The 15,284-nt window shown below is 39.8% G+C and overlaps 1 protein-coding gene across 4 annotated transcripts; it reads left to right on the top strand.

Moving 5' to 3' along the window:
* Nucleotides 1-307: 307 nt before the first annotated feature.
* On the top strand, nt 308-9,353 carry LOC108874245 (calcium-responsive transcription factor). Of its 4 annotated transcripts, none has more exons than XM_018662702.2 (16): nt 308-370; nt 1,154-1,325; nt 2,033-2,194; nt 2,277-2,364; nt 2,439-2,532; nt 3,222-3,294; nt 3,374-3,563; nt 4,610-4,724; nt 4,803-4,946; nt 5,447-5,594; nt 5,924-6,027; nt 6,117-6,258; nt 6,413-6,479; nt 7,197-7,288; nt 7,375-7,606; nt 8,665-9,353. In XM_018662702.2, exons 2-16 carry the CDS (start codon nt 1,239-1,241, stop codon nt 8,763-8,765), a joined length of 1,839 nt encoding a protein of 612 aa, XP_018518218.1. In that variant the 5' UTR covers nt 308-370; nt 1,154-1,238; the 3' UTR covers nt 8,766-9,353. The 4 variants fall into 4 exon arrangements, with proteins under 4 accessions (XP_018518218.1, XP_050924744.1, XP_050924743.1 ...); XM_051068787.1 differs by having other exon boundaries at nt 311-370; nt 1,175-1,325; XM_051068786.1 differs by having other exon boundaries at nt 316-370; nt 1,172-1,325.
* Nucleotides 9,354-15,284: the final 5,931 nt, after the last annotated feature.

Below are 15,284 nucleotides of genomic sequence, written 5' to 3'. Positions count from 1 at the left end.
TATATTTGGAGGTGAGCAGGAAAAATTAAAGTGCTTAATTTTAACTGAGTAGAGTGTGACGTTCTTCGGACATTCTCATTTGAGGTTTCAACGTGAAAGACACGCCGAAATGAAGAGTGGATTTTTTTCAATCTGTTGCCTTATGTACAATATTACAACAACGTGCGAACTTGTTGAAGGAGGCAGAAAAATATTAAAACCGCTGGATTTGTAAATGGAGTCTGGTGCCAACAGCACCACTCAGCGGTACAATGCACATACTGCGACCAATACTAAATGACGGTGTCCGCTGAGGGTCAATATAGAAGACTGTGGAGAAAAGCGAAGCGTGTTTATTGTGCCACGGTGGGAGGCGACGATCGAAGACGAGGTTGAGTAGACTCGTTTTCATTTACGCTGTGATATAAATATGTCAGACAGCGGAGAGGAGCTAACGGCGGCTAGCTCGGAGCTAACGGCGGCTAGCTCACAGTTAATGTTGGCTAGTTTAGAGCTAACGGGCGGCTAGCTCGGAGCTAACGGACGGCTAGCTCAGAGCCAACTGTCAGGGCTTTAAACTGAGCAGCAACGTTAGTTCACGGTTATCCTCATGCTAACGTTCACGGCAACATGGTGGAATAACAAACAGTCCACTGCTTGATTTCAGCTCAGTTTCTAACGTTTTAACTGGTTTCTAATGGCACGAATGACATGAAGCGCGGTGATGGGATGTAACGAAGGGAATGTAATCGATTACATTAGGACAGGGCGGAAATACTTGTATTTTACTTGAGTAATTAAGTGAGTTTATAGTTTTACTCCACCAAAAAAACCCACAAACATTTCACTGACTGTCACATAAAGAAAAGTCCCAGCGTGTGTTACTGTAAAGTTCCAATACATTACTTCTCCTGTTCGGATCACTTCAAAAATAAAGAGACAAATCACTATCTATTTTGCTAAAAAAGCAAAATGTTAGAGTTCCTTGATTTCTTTGTCTTATATCGAAGATTTATGGTGTTTGGACCATTTTCTAATTGTATTTTAGTGTTTTATGGAGAAATCAATCAGCGGGTTAATGAAAATAATCATCCCTATAACTATACAAAACAAAGCAGTTTTGTTATTCACCAGTTACCAGAAAATCAACTGGTAACTACTTGGATGTTTCCAGCTTTTATCTTCTTGAAAGAAGGTTTCAGTGATGTCGGGACCAGGAGACGGAGCTGGAGCCCCCTGACGACCCTGGGGTCGTTACCATGGAGACGGTGGCAGAACCCTCCAACCCTGGGGTCATTACCATGGAGACAGTCGCTGACGGAAACACCTGTCTCGAACCTGAACAGGTGAGACCGCAAACGTTCCCTTTAAAAAGCAACAGATTTGTTTAGTATTGTTTAGTATTTGTATTAGATTTGGTTATTTTTCTTGTTCATCTGACTCACTGCTTATTCCACCACAACATAAAAGTCAGTTTGCAGAAATTATTTCAAGCAGGTTAAACGTCTTTTCCAGTTGGTTTAGATCATAAAAAATAACCAAGCTGCATCAGTACACTCTCCATTCTCTAGTCTGATTCCAAAAGGTAGCTCCAGTACAAAACTCCCCTTAAATATCTGCTGTTTTTGATTGTTTCTTGCTTATTGGTGAAAACTCACCTCAGAAGATAAAACCTGATGCATTTTTATCAATCAGTTTGGTGTTCTGGTGAATTCGGCTTGTGTTCATATTTAATATTGTCAGTAATATGTGAGCTTTTATATGTAGACCAGCAAAGACCACTACCCGCAGGTTTAGTTGAAGCATGTAACTTTAACACTTTACATCTGTTTCTTGTATTGTTTTCGAAGTCAGAACTCTCCTACCAGATCTGGCAGTTTTGTTTCGTTCTTGTTAATCAGTGAAAACTTGCTTCAGAAAATGACATTTCACACATTTTCATAAAACATTTTGGTGTTTTGGTGAATTCGGCTTTTGTGATATTGACCAGTCATAATCATATGGGCCAACAATCAGACTTGGCACTGATTGGACTTCTTGTTGGCTGATCCAGTCTGCAGATCCTGGATCAGCCCCCCCTGCTGGCCCCACCCTGTCTGATTCAGCTGCTGACACCTGGATGACATCACAGCAGCAGGCTCCGCCCCCAGCGCCATGTCAGAATCAGCTGGTCATCCTGGAGCCACGAGGTCAGACGGTGCCCTGTGAACGGATGGTGAGACCAAAAACACACTTACTTGTTCTTTACATCAGTTTATCGACGTGGTTTCATTAATTCTGTTTTTTTTCTGTGTCAGGTGATTGTGACGAGCCAATCAGAGGGCAGAGAGGTGTTTGTCATCCCAACCAATCAGCTGGCTGTGATCTCCTCCACCAGTCCAGCGGGTAGGTTTCTGATCTGTGATCTGATCCATTAATGTTGCTTACTTAATTAATCACTGTGTCATTAATGGTCGTAGGGCCTGTTGTTGACATCCCAGTAACCACGGTAACAGACAACACAACCACCACCACCATCAGTCGGCCTCCCAGTGAACAGACAACAGCTGCCAGGTTGGTCACAGAGCTGTAACGACAACAACAAACGCTGTAGCGCTAAGGACAACTTTGGTATTTTTGAACCTGGACCTTATTTTCTAATATGTTTGGGTGTAAATGGTTGATATGGAATCAGTGCAGTATTAATCAAGAACAGTTCACTCAGCAATCGCTACCAGACTCCATTGACAAAAACAAGAATTTTACAGAGCAGAACACAGGAGCTGCTGGAATACCACTGCCTCCATCTGTTAGTGTGTCTGTGTTACTGTGTGACTTTCAGTGGTGGAAGAAGTAATCAGATACTTTACTAAAGTAAAAGTACCACACAGTAACACAAACACACTGCAAACAATTTTTTCCCAAAGACGGTCTCTGTTGATTCAGGTCGTTCTAATCACACTGATGTTCCAGGGCTTATTTAGGACATATTTTGCACCAGATCACCTGAACCAAACATGAAAACAGAGAAGGTGATGTCTAACCTCATGTTTTGATGGTCAAGGATTACAATGATACAATATACCAAATCATTACCTGTTCAGGTGAATAGTTAATGGTGGATTCAGTGGATACAGTGTCTGAGAACCTAGGCCGGACTTCTGAAAATGTTCAGAGCACCAAACTGTACAAGTGTAATGTGTTAGTTAAAAGGTGAACATATCACTTGGACTAAGGGTTAACAGAGTGTGTTGTTCTTGCAGTCTGGACGTTTCTGCTATGAAGATGCTGCCCTCCGGCACCCCCAGCTGGGCTCGGAGACTACGCAGCGTTCAGGTCAGTTTGAGCATAAGCACACGTTTATTGATCACGACTTGGACTCTGTACTAACCTGGACTTCCTGGTGTGGCAGTAGAAGTTGGGAGACTCCTACAGAGGTTTCTGTTGTTCGGAGGCAGAGCTGGAGGCCATCTTGTTGCTACACAAGCAGCAGACTGGTTGTGTTTTTGGGACTCGTCAGTCGCCATCTGTGGACAAACCAGCGACCAGACTCATGTGGAAGTCTCAGTATGTCCCTTACGATGGCATCCCATTCGTCAACACAGGTAGGTCACAGGTAACAAAGGTGTTGGTCCTTACAGATGCAGGGACAAGAGTCAGGAGTAGTTATTCTGCCTCTCTGACAGCGACAGTCGGAGCAGAGGCTTTATGTTTCAGGTTGTCCATTCGTCTCTCATAGTTCATCAGTCAATCTTCACAGTCAATCTTCACGGTCACATGACGTCAACGTCTCCACCGCTAAACTTCCAACTGGTCATTTCATTTAGCTCTGAGCTCTTCTACAAAAGCCTTTCTTCTTAGAAAGTTAGTGAGAGTTTGAAAGAGCGTGAGTAGAAACACAACGAGGCTGTAAAGGTGGACTGGTGAGTAGATGGTTTTCATGTTAACGTCCCCAACAACCTCTGTAGTCTCATTTAGATACTCGTTAGCAACCGCCTTTTTTAAGACACGTAAAAGCTTCAAACATCAGGAGTGGGGGATTTACTGACCCATTTTATGTCGGAGAATAAAACCTGAAAATGTCTTGAGCTTGTGTTAAAACCACAGACCTTATTTCAGACATTTAACCAGAAACACACTGACTCTGGGACGAGGGAACAGGAAGAGCTAATATGCTAATATGCTAACTTACTTGTGGGTTCTAGAAGTCATTCCTTCATCATTCTATTTGGTCAAAATTCCATGTGACCTCACCTTCTTGTGAAAAGCGATTTATCAGGAATGTCCAGAGGGAATTTCCAGAGGTGGGGGAGATCCCTAGATTTGTTTCTGGTGGATCAGGTGGATTTTTCAGTTTTACTTATAACTGCAATTATAATATATAATTTTACTATTAAATACAATAAATATATTTTAATAATTTGTTTTCCCTGTGAAAACTGTGGGTATTGTGTTCTGTAGAAACAGCCCCACTCAATCCAACCACTTTGGACAAGTTCTCCTCTCTTCACAAATCCCAATTTAACCCCCGCCCATAGCACCCTTCTCTGTGAGGCGTTCTGGTGGACCAGGGTTTAAGGCGACGACCATCAACTGCAGTTTGAGTCCAGCCAAGGACCTATGTTAAAGGTGGAGTCTGCTGTGTTTGCAGGCAGCAGGGCGATCGTGATGGAGTGTCAGTTTGGACCTCGCAGGAAAGGACTGCAGCCGAAAAAGAACCCTGAGCTCACTAATGAGGTCACGTACAAAGCTACCTGTCCTGCCAGGTAAACAGCACACATGTAAACAATCTGAACACCTGATACATTAACATGGTACAGTGATGAGCTTGTAATCTTTTGCAGGATCTACATTAAGAAAGTTCGTAAATTTCCGGAGTTCAGAGTTCCTACAGAGCCACCAGCAGACAAGAAGACAGTGAGACAGGAACAGGAGAAGGCCTTTCAGTGTCTGAAGAACCAGAACCTGGAGACTGGAGGGGTCATCAGGTAGAACATGTGCAACACACCTGGATTACTGAATGGGTTTACCAGGCCTGAGACTAGGGACCAAAGGTGTCATGGGGCCCCTGGGACATCTTGTGTTGCAAAGTCAATCAAACAACTATAGATGACTCAAAATTACCCCAAAGACAATCAAAACAACTAGAAAGAGACTCAAACCAACCTCAGCGACTCAAAATGACTTCAGAGAGAGTTAAAAAAGACTCAAAACAACTTAAAAAACAATCAAAATAACTTCAAAGAGATGCAATAAAGAGATTCAAAGAGAGAGATGCAAAACAACCACATGACTAGAAAGAGACACAAAATGACTAGAAAGAGACAAGTGACCACATAGAGATGCAAAATGACGACAAAGAGACAAAAACAACCTTTAAGAGACAGATGAAATCTACAACTACTGGCGGTCTCCATCCCCATATAGGAGGGTAGGGGGCCTTTTAAGTCTGTTCAGACGTCACATCAACCTGTTTCTGTATCTGTAGGTTTTACCTGCAGCTCCCCACCGAGAGAGCTCACCTGTATCATACTGTCGACACGCCCCACATCCCCCCTCCTCCCCCTGATCTCCCCCCTCCCACCAACCAAACTGACGAAGAGGAGGAGGAGACAATGGAGAAAACAGGACAGCAGGTAGGAGGAGAGCAGGGTCAAGAAGTGTGTGGGGAAGTTGAGAAGTGTAAGGGGTCCTTGATGAGCTTATGGGGTCCTTCAGAAAGTTCAAGGGTTCTTGAATAAGCCTTAGGACCTTAGGCTTAGAGGAGTCCTTTCAAAATTGAGAAAACCCAACTCAACTCCATGTTTTATAGTCCTTGAGTTAATTCTAGGGGTCCGTCAGGAGGTTATGGGGTCCTTGAGTAGGTTCCAGGAGTTCTTATCAGCAGTGAAGTTAAACATGTAAAGTTTGTCCAGAGGAGCCATCGTGGAGTCATTCACAGTACTGTCTCTCCCCTCCCTGTCAGGATGGACTGATCCCGTCCCGTCTCCACCCTCGGGTGGCAGAGAGGATCAGACAGCTGGTGGCTGCAGGTCATCATCAGGTCTACACCATACGTAAACAGCTCAGGTAGGAATCAAACCTGTGACTCTGACACCTGTGTTACAGTCAGGTGATGAGGTTGTTCATGTATGTGTGTCTTATTTGTGTGTCGTCAGGCGGTTTGTGGAGAAGGAGCTGTTTAAATGTGAAGGACTACCAGAGAGACACAATCTGAGGTTCTTCCCCACCATCAACGACATCAAGAACCACATCCACGAGTCCCAGAAGGCCCTGGGGCTGACTGCCAGCGCTATGGAGGTTTTCCAAAAACACACACTAATGTAGAATATCACCAAGATTATCTGTTAACAGTATGAAAACAAGAGTGAAACCCACAGCCAGAGGTGATGTGTAAGGTGTATAAAACTCACACCTGTACATGGATCATCAGTGTATCTGTGTTTCCCTCTAGTGGACAGAGGGCAGTACTGACCCTCTGATGGAGACTGTCACACTGACACTGACTCCTGTTGCTGAAGGTAACACACACTAATGATTGTATTTAATGATATATATATTTCTATCTGCTAATCTTACTAACCCTGAACCCCACACAGCAAACTAAACACAAGTTAACATCCAGTTGTATTTGTTCATCCTTTTCTCTGACTCAGACAAAGTTACCCAGACAAATTCAAGATTCATAACAAAAAACTTTCTGCCTTAAAGTGTCTGTTGTTTGTTGTTTTTTTCATGTTTGAAGTAAAGTTCAGTCCTCGTAGACTGAAGCACAGTAGAACCAACACTGCAAGACCTGCAGAATAACCTCAAAGACCCCTTGAACTTAATCAGAGACTCCTGAAACCTCCTTAAGGACTCATGGGAACTCCACAGTGCTTATTCTTAAACTACATGAACCTTCTTAGGTACCCCTGGAACTTAAGGACAGTCAAATTATCAGCACATAGTTTGTTTGTAATGCCAAGTCAAATTTGATTATTTAGCCCAATATCACAAGTCACAACTCTGCCTCAAGGGGCTCAACAAGCTGTACAGCATTATGACACGTCTGTCCTTAGAACCTGGAACCAAACAAAAAAAACCTTTTAATGGGAAAAAATGGAAGGAACATCAGGAACAGCAACAAAGCATGGATTTCTTTTCTAGAATGATGGGGAAATAGATTATTGAGGCTTAATGCTGCAACACAGCAGCCTGGAGAGGATTGGTGCTAATGTCTCTGTCTCTGTCTGTAGTTGTGGATGGTGGTGACTCTTTGTCCCCTGAAGCTGTTCAGCTCTTCAGCTCTCTCTCCTCTCTGCAGCCAAAGATCTTTGCTCAGCTGCAGGTCAGAAAAACATCATCAATAATCAGTCAGTCAGAATCAGGTGTCCTGGAGTTTATTTAAAGTGCAGAATGTGTTTTTTCTGATAGGGAATCCTTCAGCCGCTCCCTCCTCCTCCTCCTCTCTCGCCCTCCCTCCCCCTGGTCGTCAGTCCCTCTTCCTTCCTCCAGACTCCTGCAGGGGAGTCAGTGGGGATGTTGGGTCCAGAGGAGAAGCTCAATGAGGGGCAGCAGGATGGTGGAGGAGCCCAGCAGGTGGTTCTACAGAATGGACAGAACGTCGAGCTGCAGAACATCAATGCTACCAACATGAGAGAGGAGGGTAATCATACATTCATCTGACTGTTGTCTAAGCCACGCCCCCATAGTTACTGTTGTTATGGCTGTCAATACTGACAGTCTTTACATTCTAGAATGTTTCATGTTCAGTTTTTACGTTCTAGAATGTTCCATGCTTAATCTTCACATTCTGGAATGTTCTGTACACAGTTTACAGAGTTAACAGTCACAGATTCACTTTATGAAATAATAACAGTAATAGTCAGAAGCAGCTTCTCATCACCTGTGGCTAGCTAGCTAATTAAGCTAACGTTAGCTCTATGAGCTGGTTTAAAATTGTCTCTCAAGCTCCGTTTTTACTGTTTACAGATGACTCATTTTAAAGGGAGAACACTGTAAAACAGTAGTAGTATTCACTTGGTAACTACATACATATCATGCTAACAGATCTAGGCTAAAGCTAACAGGTCACCAGTTGATGATTTATACGTGAGACAACATAATTTTTGTAATGTAGTGCGGAACTTGTTAGTCCTGGAGTTAAAAGTATGATAAAGAAAAATGTAAAATCAGACTGTAACACTGCCTGTTAAGCTTAGAACTAAATAAAATGTAACCTTGTCTCAGGTAATGTTGGTGGGAGTTGCTGGAGTGCAGACTTCCACAAATCAGATAAAGAACAGGTGGGTGCCCCCATAGCCGAATGGTTAGGGCATGTACCACATGGGCCCTAGTTGCCTGAGCAGGCAGACCCCAGTTTGACTGCCAATCTGGCCGGACCCTCTCTCACTGTTCTCTCAATAAAGGTAAAGAACAGGACAGGTCCACAGATCACATGTGAACACATGAAGTCAGTAGGAAACAACTCTGATGATTCAGGACTGACTCAATGAGGTGCTAAGTCTTGACCTTGGCAGAAACAATAGCTTACATTGCCATGCTAACAATAGTTTACATTCCTCAGCTCTTGTGTTTTTTGTTTTGGAAAGCCTAAAAAAAGCCAAATGACAGAGCTTTTGGTGTCTTTTTACTGTCAGTCACAGAGTTATTTTAGTTTTTTTTTTCAGTCAAATAAAGTAACAAACTCTGTTTCATTCTCAGCTCTGGTTGATGTAAACGTACCTCCAGCGGAGGTGAAAGAAGAAGAAGAAAAGGAGGAGGTGGAGATGAAAGAAATGGAGAACTCAATTGCTTCATGTTGAATCCCCAGCATTAATATCATCACTGTTACTCAGAGTTTCTATCTTTAACTCTAACAGAGTCAGTCCAGTTGCTACTTACTGTGAAACATGTGCAGGAAGTTTGGGTTTCACTGATGGTAACTTAAGAACAAAGCACAAAACTGAATGTTTGAAAAACAGGGTAAATTAGGAGTAAAAGTGTGGCTCTCTCCTCATGGTTTAATGGTCTGAAGGTTTTCTGGAGTCTACCAAAAAATTAAAAATAAATGAATAAAGAAAATGTTTTAGTGCATGTTGTCAAATCAGTGTAAAATCTATGACACAAACCTGTAAATGTGAATTTGGTGATGTAAATAATATCCTGTGTTTTGTACAGTCTTAATATTTGCTCTTTGACTTTAATGTAAATACATTGGTTTTTATCATCTTATGTTATTTGTTTTTCTTTGCTTGAGAAACTGCTTCAGTCGGTTTAACAGTGATTCCAAAGTGATCAGCAGGAGATAATCTGTCTTTAATTATACATTCAGAGTATTCAGTCCATGATGATTTGATCAGTTTCTCATAAAAAGATCCTTTTAACATTAAAACAATATATTTGTCACGTTATTATGACGTATGTCTCTCATTGTTTACCACATAACTATGGAGTTACTTTCCTATCTTTATTCAAGCACGTGGTCTATACGTTTGAGAGCATTTTTTATTTCGTGTTCAGTTTTTGTAATGTTTTCCTTTAGAATCTCAAACTTGCTCTGCTCCTGTTCATAACTGTTTGCTTGCACTTAAATGTCTCCTCGCGCTAAGCCTACCTCTGCGTACCCGCAAAACTATTCTCGCATTTCCTGCTCTGGATTGTGGATTTTTGTGACGTTAACCTGAGATGATCATGTCAAAATTCCCCAAACAATAGAATTCCACCTATGACGTTGACCAGTGAACTCGTCACTGCGTTCTTTCAGGTGCGTTCATTTTACCTTTTACAGCGTCCCATATGGACGGTAACTGGCGCACAGCGTATTTGATTTCACTGCGATTTAATTGGTTAAGTCATATTTGCGTCATGGACATAAATCCGTTGTTATTGGTCGCGTCGTGTTCCGTCATTGGCCTTCCGGGAGGAGCGTGGAGAGAAAAACCGATTTAAGTCGGAGTGTGAACCCGTTGCTTCGGTTTGTCAGTGCTGTGAGAAAACTGAACCACCGAAGAAACCTGGTTGTTAAAACAAACACTTGACTTTTTGTCGAACACGAGCGAGGCTGAACGCTGAACACTGAACACACCTGCTAAGGTAATGCTAAGGAGCGAACTAGCTAGCGTTAGCATTATCCTTCTGTTTTAAAGATGTATTTTGACTTGAATTCCTCTTTGGGTGGTTTTTATCTCGTGGGTCAGAGCGTGTTTGTGTCCGCTGACATGAGCTGTGGTCTCCCAGCGTGGGCGGAGAAAACAACAGCTCCTGATAGTCCGTTTAAATCCCTGTCGTATTTGTTTACAGACACTTTACCAACATTTTGAATCACTTTGTAACTTTGTGTTTCATCCTGGTCATTTTAACTCAGTTTATATCTGCTCTGTCATGTTGTCATCGTGTCATCTCATTTTGTTTTTGTGTCTGTACCTGGCCGCTTTACACCTGGATGTTAGTTTATCCACAGTTGTGTATATTAGTGATAAGAAAATAGTTTGTGGTGTCTTAATACTTGACTGTAATAAAAGTATTAGTTTGTAAAGTAAAAATCCTGCATTCAAACATTTACTTAACTATAGTGTTTATTGTTGTGCAGTTCACAGTAACATACGTGATTGCTTCAGTGATGAGTTGATTGACACACAAATAATCATTTGACTTTTTTCCAAATATTTGTTGTTGTTGGTTGTTCAGGAGGTGATGACAGTCAACTGTTGATTTTCTGAAACAGCCTCTAATGTTTGTTAAATGTTGTGGTTTCAGCTGTAATGTTGAAGATTTCTCTGTGTTTTCATGGTTAAACTGTTGATGAGGAATAGGTAGCAGTGTATTGATCATTTTCCTTTGTATGTTTCTCTTTGATTTCCTCCAGGTGTCACCACTTCGTCCATGACATTGGTCCACGATCACAGAGACATGATCCATGATCACAGAGACATGGTCCACGATCACAGAGACATGGTCCACGATCGCAGAGACATGGTCCACGATCACAGAGACATTGTTGAGGATGAGGGAGACATCGTCCACGATCAGAGACATTGTCCGTGATCGCAGAGACCTTGTCAAAGACGAGAGAGACGTTGTCCTTGATCAGAGACATTGTCCCATGCTTCGTAGAGACCTTGCGATAGAATCGGCGGAGACGGGGGTCACCGATTTGACGGCACTGCCCGCGATCATGGAGACATTGTCGATGGTCACAGAGACAGCGTCTATGATCTCAGAGACATCGTCCACGATCACAAAGACACTGTCCATGATCACAGAGACTTTGTCCATAATCTCAGAGACATTGTCCGCGATCTCAGAGACGTAGTCCACGATCACAGAGAGTACAATGAAGAAGTTCTTTGAGACCAGGACAGAAGTCTCCAGGTAATTCACTAACAGCTTTACATCAACTGTCCAACACAGAGACTGACATTGTTTTTGTTCAGTGTTCAGTAAATCAGAAAAGTGCAATAATAGAAGTAATCTGCAATGTAAAAATAACGTATAAGTAATCTGTATTAATAGAATGTAAAAGTAATTAGCAATATCAGAAGTAAGATGTATAGCCCAAGTCACTTGCTACTCCATATAGTTTGCAACAGTTTATCTGTAAATTTAGAAGTAATATGTAACTAGAAAAGTGATGAAGAATGTAATGGGAAAAGTAATCTAATATTGGCGGTAACAGTAAAAGTAATCTGTAATATAAAAGCAATGCAGAATAGTAATCCAAAATAGAAGTAAAAATGTCACAGTATAGTAAGACGTCAAAAACAGTCAAAAAATATCATGATATAGTAAGGTGTCAAAAGTTGAAATGTGAAATAATGATTGTGTATGAGACTGTCTGTAGTGGAAGAAATACTCAGACTTTACTGAAGAATAATAAACACCACAAGTTAAAATCCTGTATTCAAAGATTTACTTAAATGATAGTATTTATTGTACAGTTCACAGTAACATACATGATTGCTTCAATGATGAGTTGATTGACACACAAATAATCATTTGACTTTTTTCCAAATATTTGTTGTTGTTGGTTGTTCAGGAGGTGATGACAGTCAACTGTTGATTTTCTGAAACAGCCTCCTAATGTTTGTTAAATGTTGTGTTTCAGCTGTAATGTTGAATATTTCTCTGTGTTTTCATGGTTAAACTGTTGATGAGGAATAGGTAGTAGTGTATTGATCATTTTCCTTTGTATGTTTCTCTTTGATTTCCTCCAGGTGTCACCACTTCGTCCACCACATTGTCCACGATCACAGAGACATGGTCCATGATCGGAGAGACGTTGTTGAGGATGAGAGAGACATCGTCCACGATCAGAGACATTGTCCGTGATCGCAGAGACCTTGTCAAAGACGAGAGAGACGTTGTCCTTGATCAGAGACATTGTCCCATGCTTCGTAGAGACCTTGCGATAGAATCGGTGGAGACGGGGGTCACCGATTTGACGGCACTGCCCGCGATCATGGAGACATTGTCGATGGTCACAGAGACAGCGTCTATGATCTCAGAGACATCGTCCACGATCACAAAGACACTGTCCATGATCACAGAGACTTTGTCCATAATCTCAGAGACATTGTCCGCGATCTCAGAGACGTAATCCACGATCACAGAGTCTTTGAACAATGAAGAAGTTCTTTGAGACCAGGACAGAGGCCTCCAGGTAATTCACTAACAGCTTTATATCAACTGTCCAACACAGAGACTGACATTGTGTTCGTTATATCAGAAAAGTGTAATAATAGAAGTAATCTGCAATATAAAAATAATGTGTAATTAAACTGTATTAATAGATGTAATGTAAAAGTAACGTACATGATTGCTTCAGTGATGAGTTGATTGACACACAAATAATCATTTGACTTTTTTCCAAATATTTGTTGTTGTTGGTTGTTCAGGAGGTGATGACAGTCAACTGTTGATTTTCTGAAACAGCCTCTAATGTTTGTTAAATGTTGTGGTTCAGCTGTAATGTTGAATATTTCTCTGTGTTTTCATGGTTAAACTGTGTTCAGTTTATCAGAAAAGTGTAATAATAGAAGTAATCTGCACTATAAAAATAATGTATAAGTCATCTGTATTAATAGAATATAAAAGTAATTCGCAATATCAGAAGTAAGATGTATAGTCCAAGTCACTTGTTACTAGATATACTTTGCAACAATTTATCTGTAAATTTAGAAGTAATATGTAACTAGAAAAGTAATATGTAATGGGAAAAGTAATCTAATATTGGAGGTAACAGTAAAAGTAATCTGTAATATAAAAGCAATGCAGAATAGTAATCCAAAATAGAAGTAAAAATGTCACAGTATAGTAATGTGTCAAAATGTCAGATGTTATTGTTGTTGTTAAGGATCATTCAAAATGGGACTGAAAAATTTCCTAATCTTCATGGTATAGTAAGGCGTCAAAAATGGTCAAAAAATAAAGCATAGCAATGCATAAAAATGTCAAAAAATAAGGACCTTATTTACTTAGTTCTCAAATAATCGGCTGTTAATACCTTTGTAAATTTGGTTGTTATTCATTAAACGAAAATGACACAAAACAGACATTTTTAATCTTTTAAGTAGATGAAGGTTGAAATGTAAAGTGACTCAGTATGTGAGCGTCTGTGGTAAAAATAGAAGTAATCTGAAATATAAAAATAATGCTTTAGTAAATTGTATTAATAGAAGTAATGTCAAAGTAACTAGCAATGTCAGAAGTAAGATGTAATAGACAAAGTAATCTGTTATTAGATGTAGTTTGGAACAGTAAAAGTTATCTGTAAATTTAGAATTGATACGTATTAAGAAAACTATTATATAATAGTAAAAGTAATGTAATATTAGAGATAACAGCAAAACTAATCTGTTATATAATCTGTCTATATAATAGCAATACAGAAGCAAGACTAATCCAAAATAGAAGTAAAAATGTCTCTTTATACTAAGACATCAAAAACGCCACAGTAAAGCATTAAAACTGTAGCATTCAAAAATGTCATAGCCATACTATGACATTTTTTTGACCATTTTTGATGCTTCAGTATACGAAGATATTTTTTTGACCATTTTCAACAACATACCATATGACATTTTTGACCATTTTTGACACACTATGACATTTTTTGAAGCCTTACTCTACCGTGGCATTTTTTTAAAACCATTTTTGATGCTTTACTATAGTATGACATTTTATCATGGTTTTTGACACTATATTATACTGTATATGTCTATCTGTCTGTCGAAAATGGCCAAAAAATGTCATAGTGCAGTATGGCGTCAAAAACCATCAAAAAATGTTGTAGTATAGAGTAAGATGTCAAAAACCATCATCATCAAAGGTCTCAATAACCACCAAATACGGTCATAGTATACTAAGGGGTCAAATATCATAAATATCATAAAATTGTCATAGTATAGCAAGACATCAAAAACATAAAGAATCCCATAATACTGTAAGGTGTCAAAAGTGGTAAAAAACTGTTAAGACACCAAAAACCATTCAAAATCATGGCATCAAAAATCACCAAAAACTGTCACAGTACAGTATGGTGTCAAAAACATTTAAAAAATGTCATAGTACAGTATGACGTCAAAAATGGTCAAAAAATGTCATGTATAGTAAGGCGTTAAAAAATATGATAAAATGTCAGTATAGTAAGGCGTCAAACATGGTCAAAAAATGTCATAGTATAGTATGGCATCAAAAATGGTCAGTATGGCATAAAACGGTCAGAAAAAGTCATAGTATAGTATGGCATCAAAAAATGTGAGAAAAAGTCATAGTATAGTAAGGTGTCAAAAATGGTCAGTATGGCATCAAAAACGGTCAGAAAAAGTCATAGTATAGTATGGCGTCAAAAAAAGTCACAGTATAGTATGGCATCAAAAACCATCAAAAAAAGTCACAGTATAGTATGGCGTCAAAACCATCAAAAAAAGTCATAGTATAGTATGGCGTCAAAAACAGTCAAAAAAAAGTCACAGTATCATATGGCATCAAAAACCATCAAAAAAGTCATAGTATAGTATGGCGTCAAAAAAGTCATAGTATAGTATGGCGTCAAAAAGTCATAGTATAGTATGGCGTCAAAAAAGTCATAGTATAGTATGGCGTCAAAAAAGTCATAGTATAGTATGGCATCAAAAACAGTAAAAAAAGTCATAGTATAGTATGGCGTCAAAAAAGTCAGTATAGTATGGCGTCAAAAACAGTAAAAAAAAAGTCATAGTATAGTATGGCATCAAAAACAGTCAAAAAAAAGTCACAGTATAGTATGGCATCAAAAACAGTCAAAAAAAAGTCACAGTATAGTATGGCATCAAAAACAGTCAAAAAAAGTCATAGTATAGTAT

This window comes from Lates calcarifer, unplaced genomic scaffold (assembly GCF_001640805.2).
Source record: "Lates calcarifer isolate ASB-BC8 unplaced genomic scaffold, TLL_Latcal_v3 _unitig_5266_quiver_761, whole genome shotgun sequence".
In the NCBI taxonomy this organism is placed as follows: Eukaryota; Metazoa; Chordata; class Actinopteri; family Centropomidae; genus Lates; species Lates calcarifer.
Note: the sequence above shows the minus strand (reverse complement) of the source record. Positions and strands in the feature narration are given on the sequence as shown.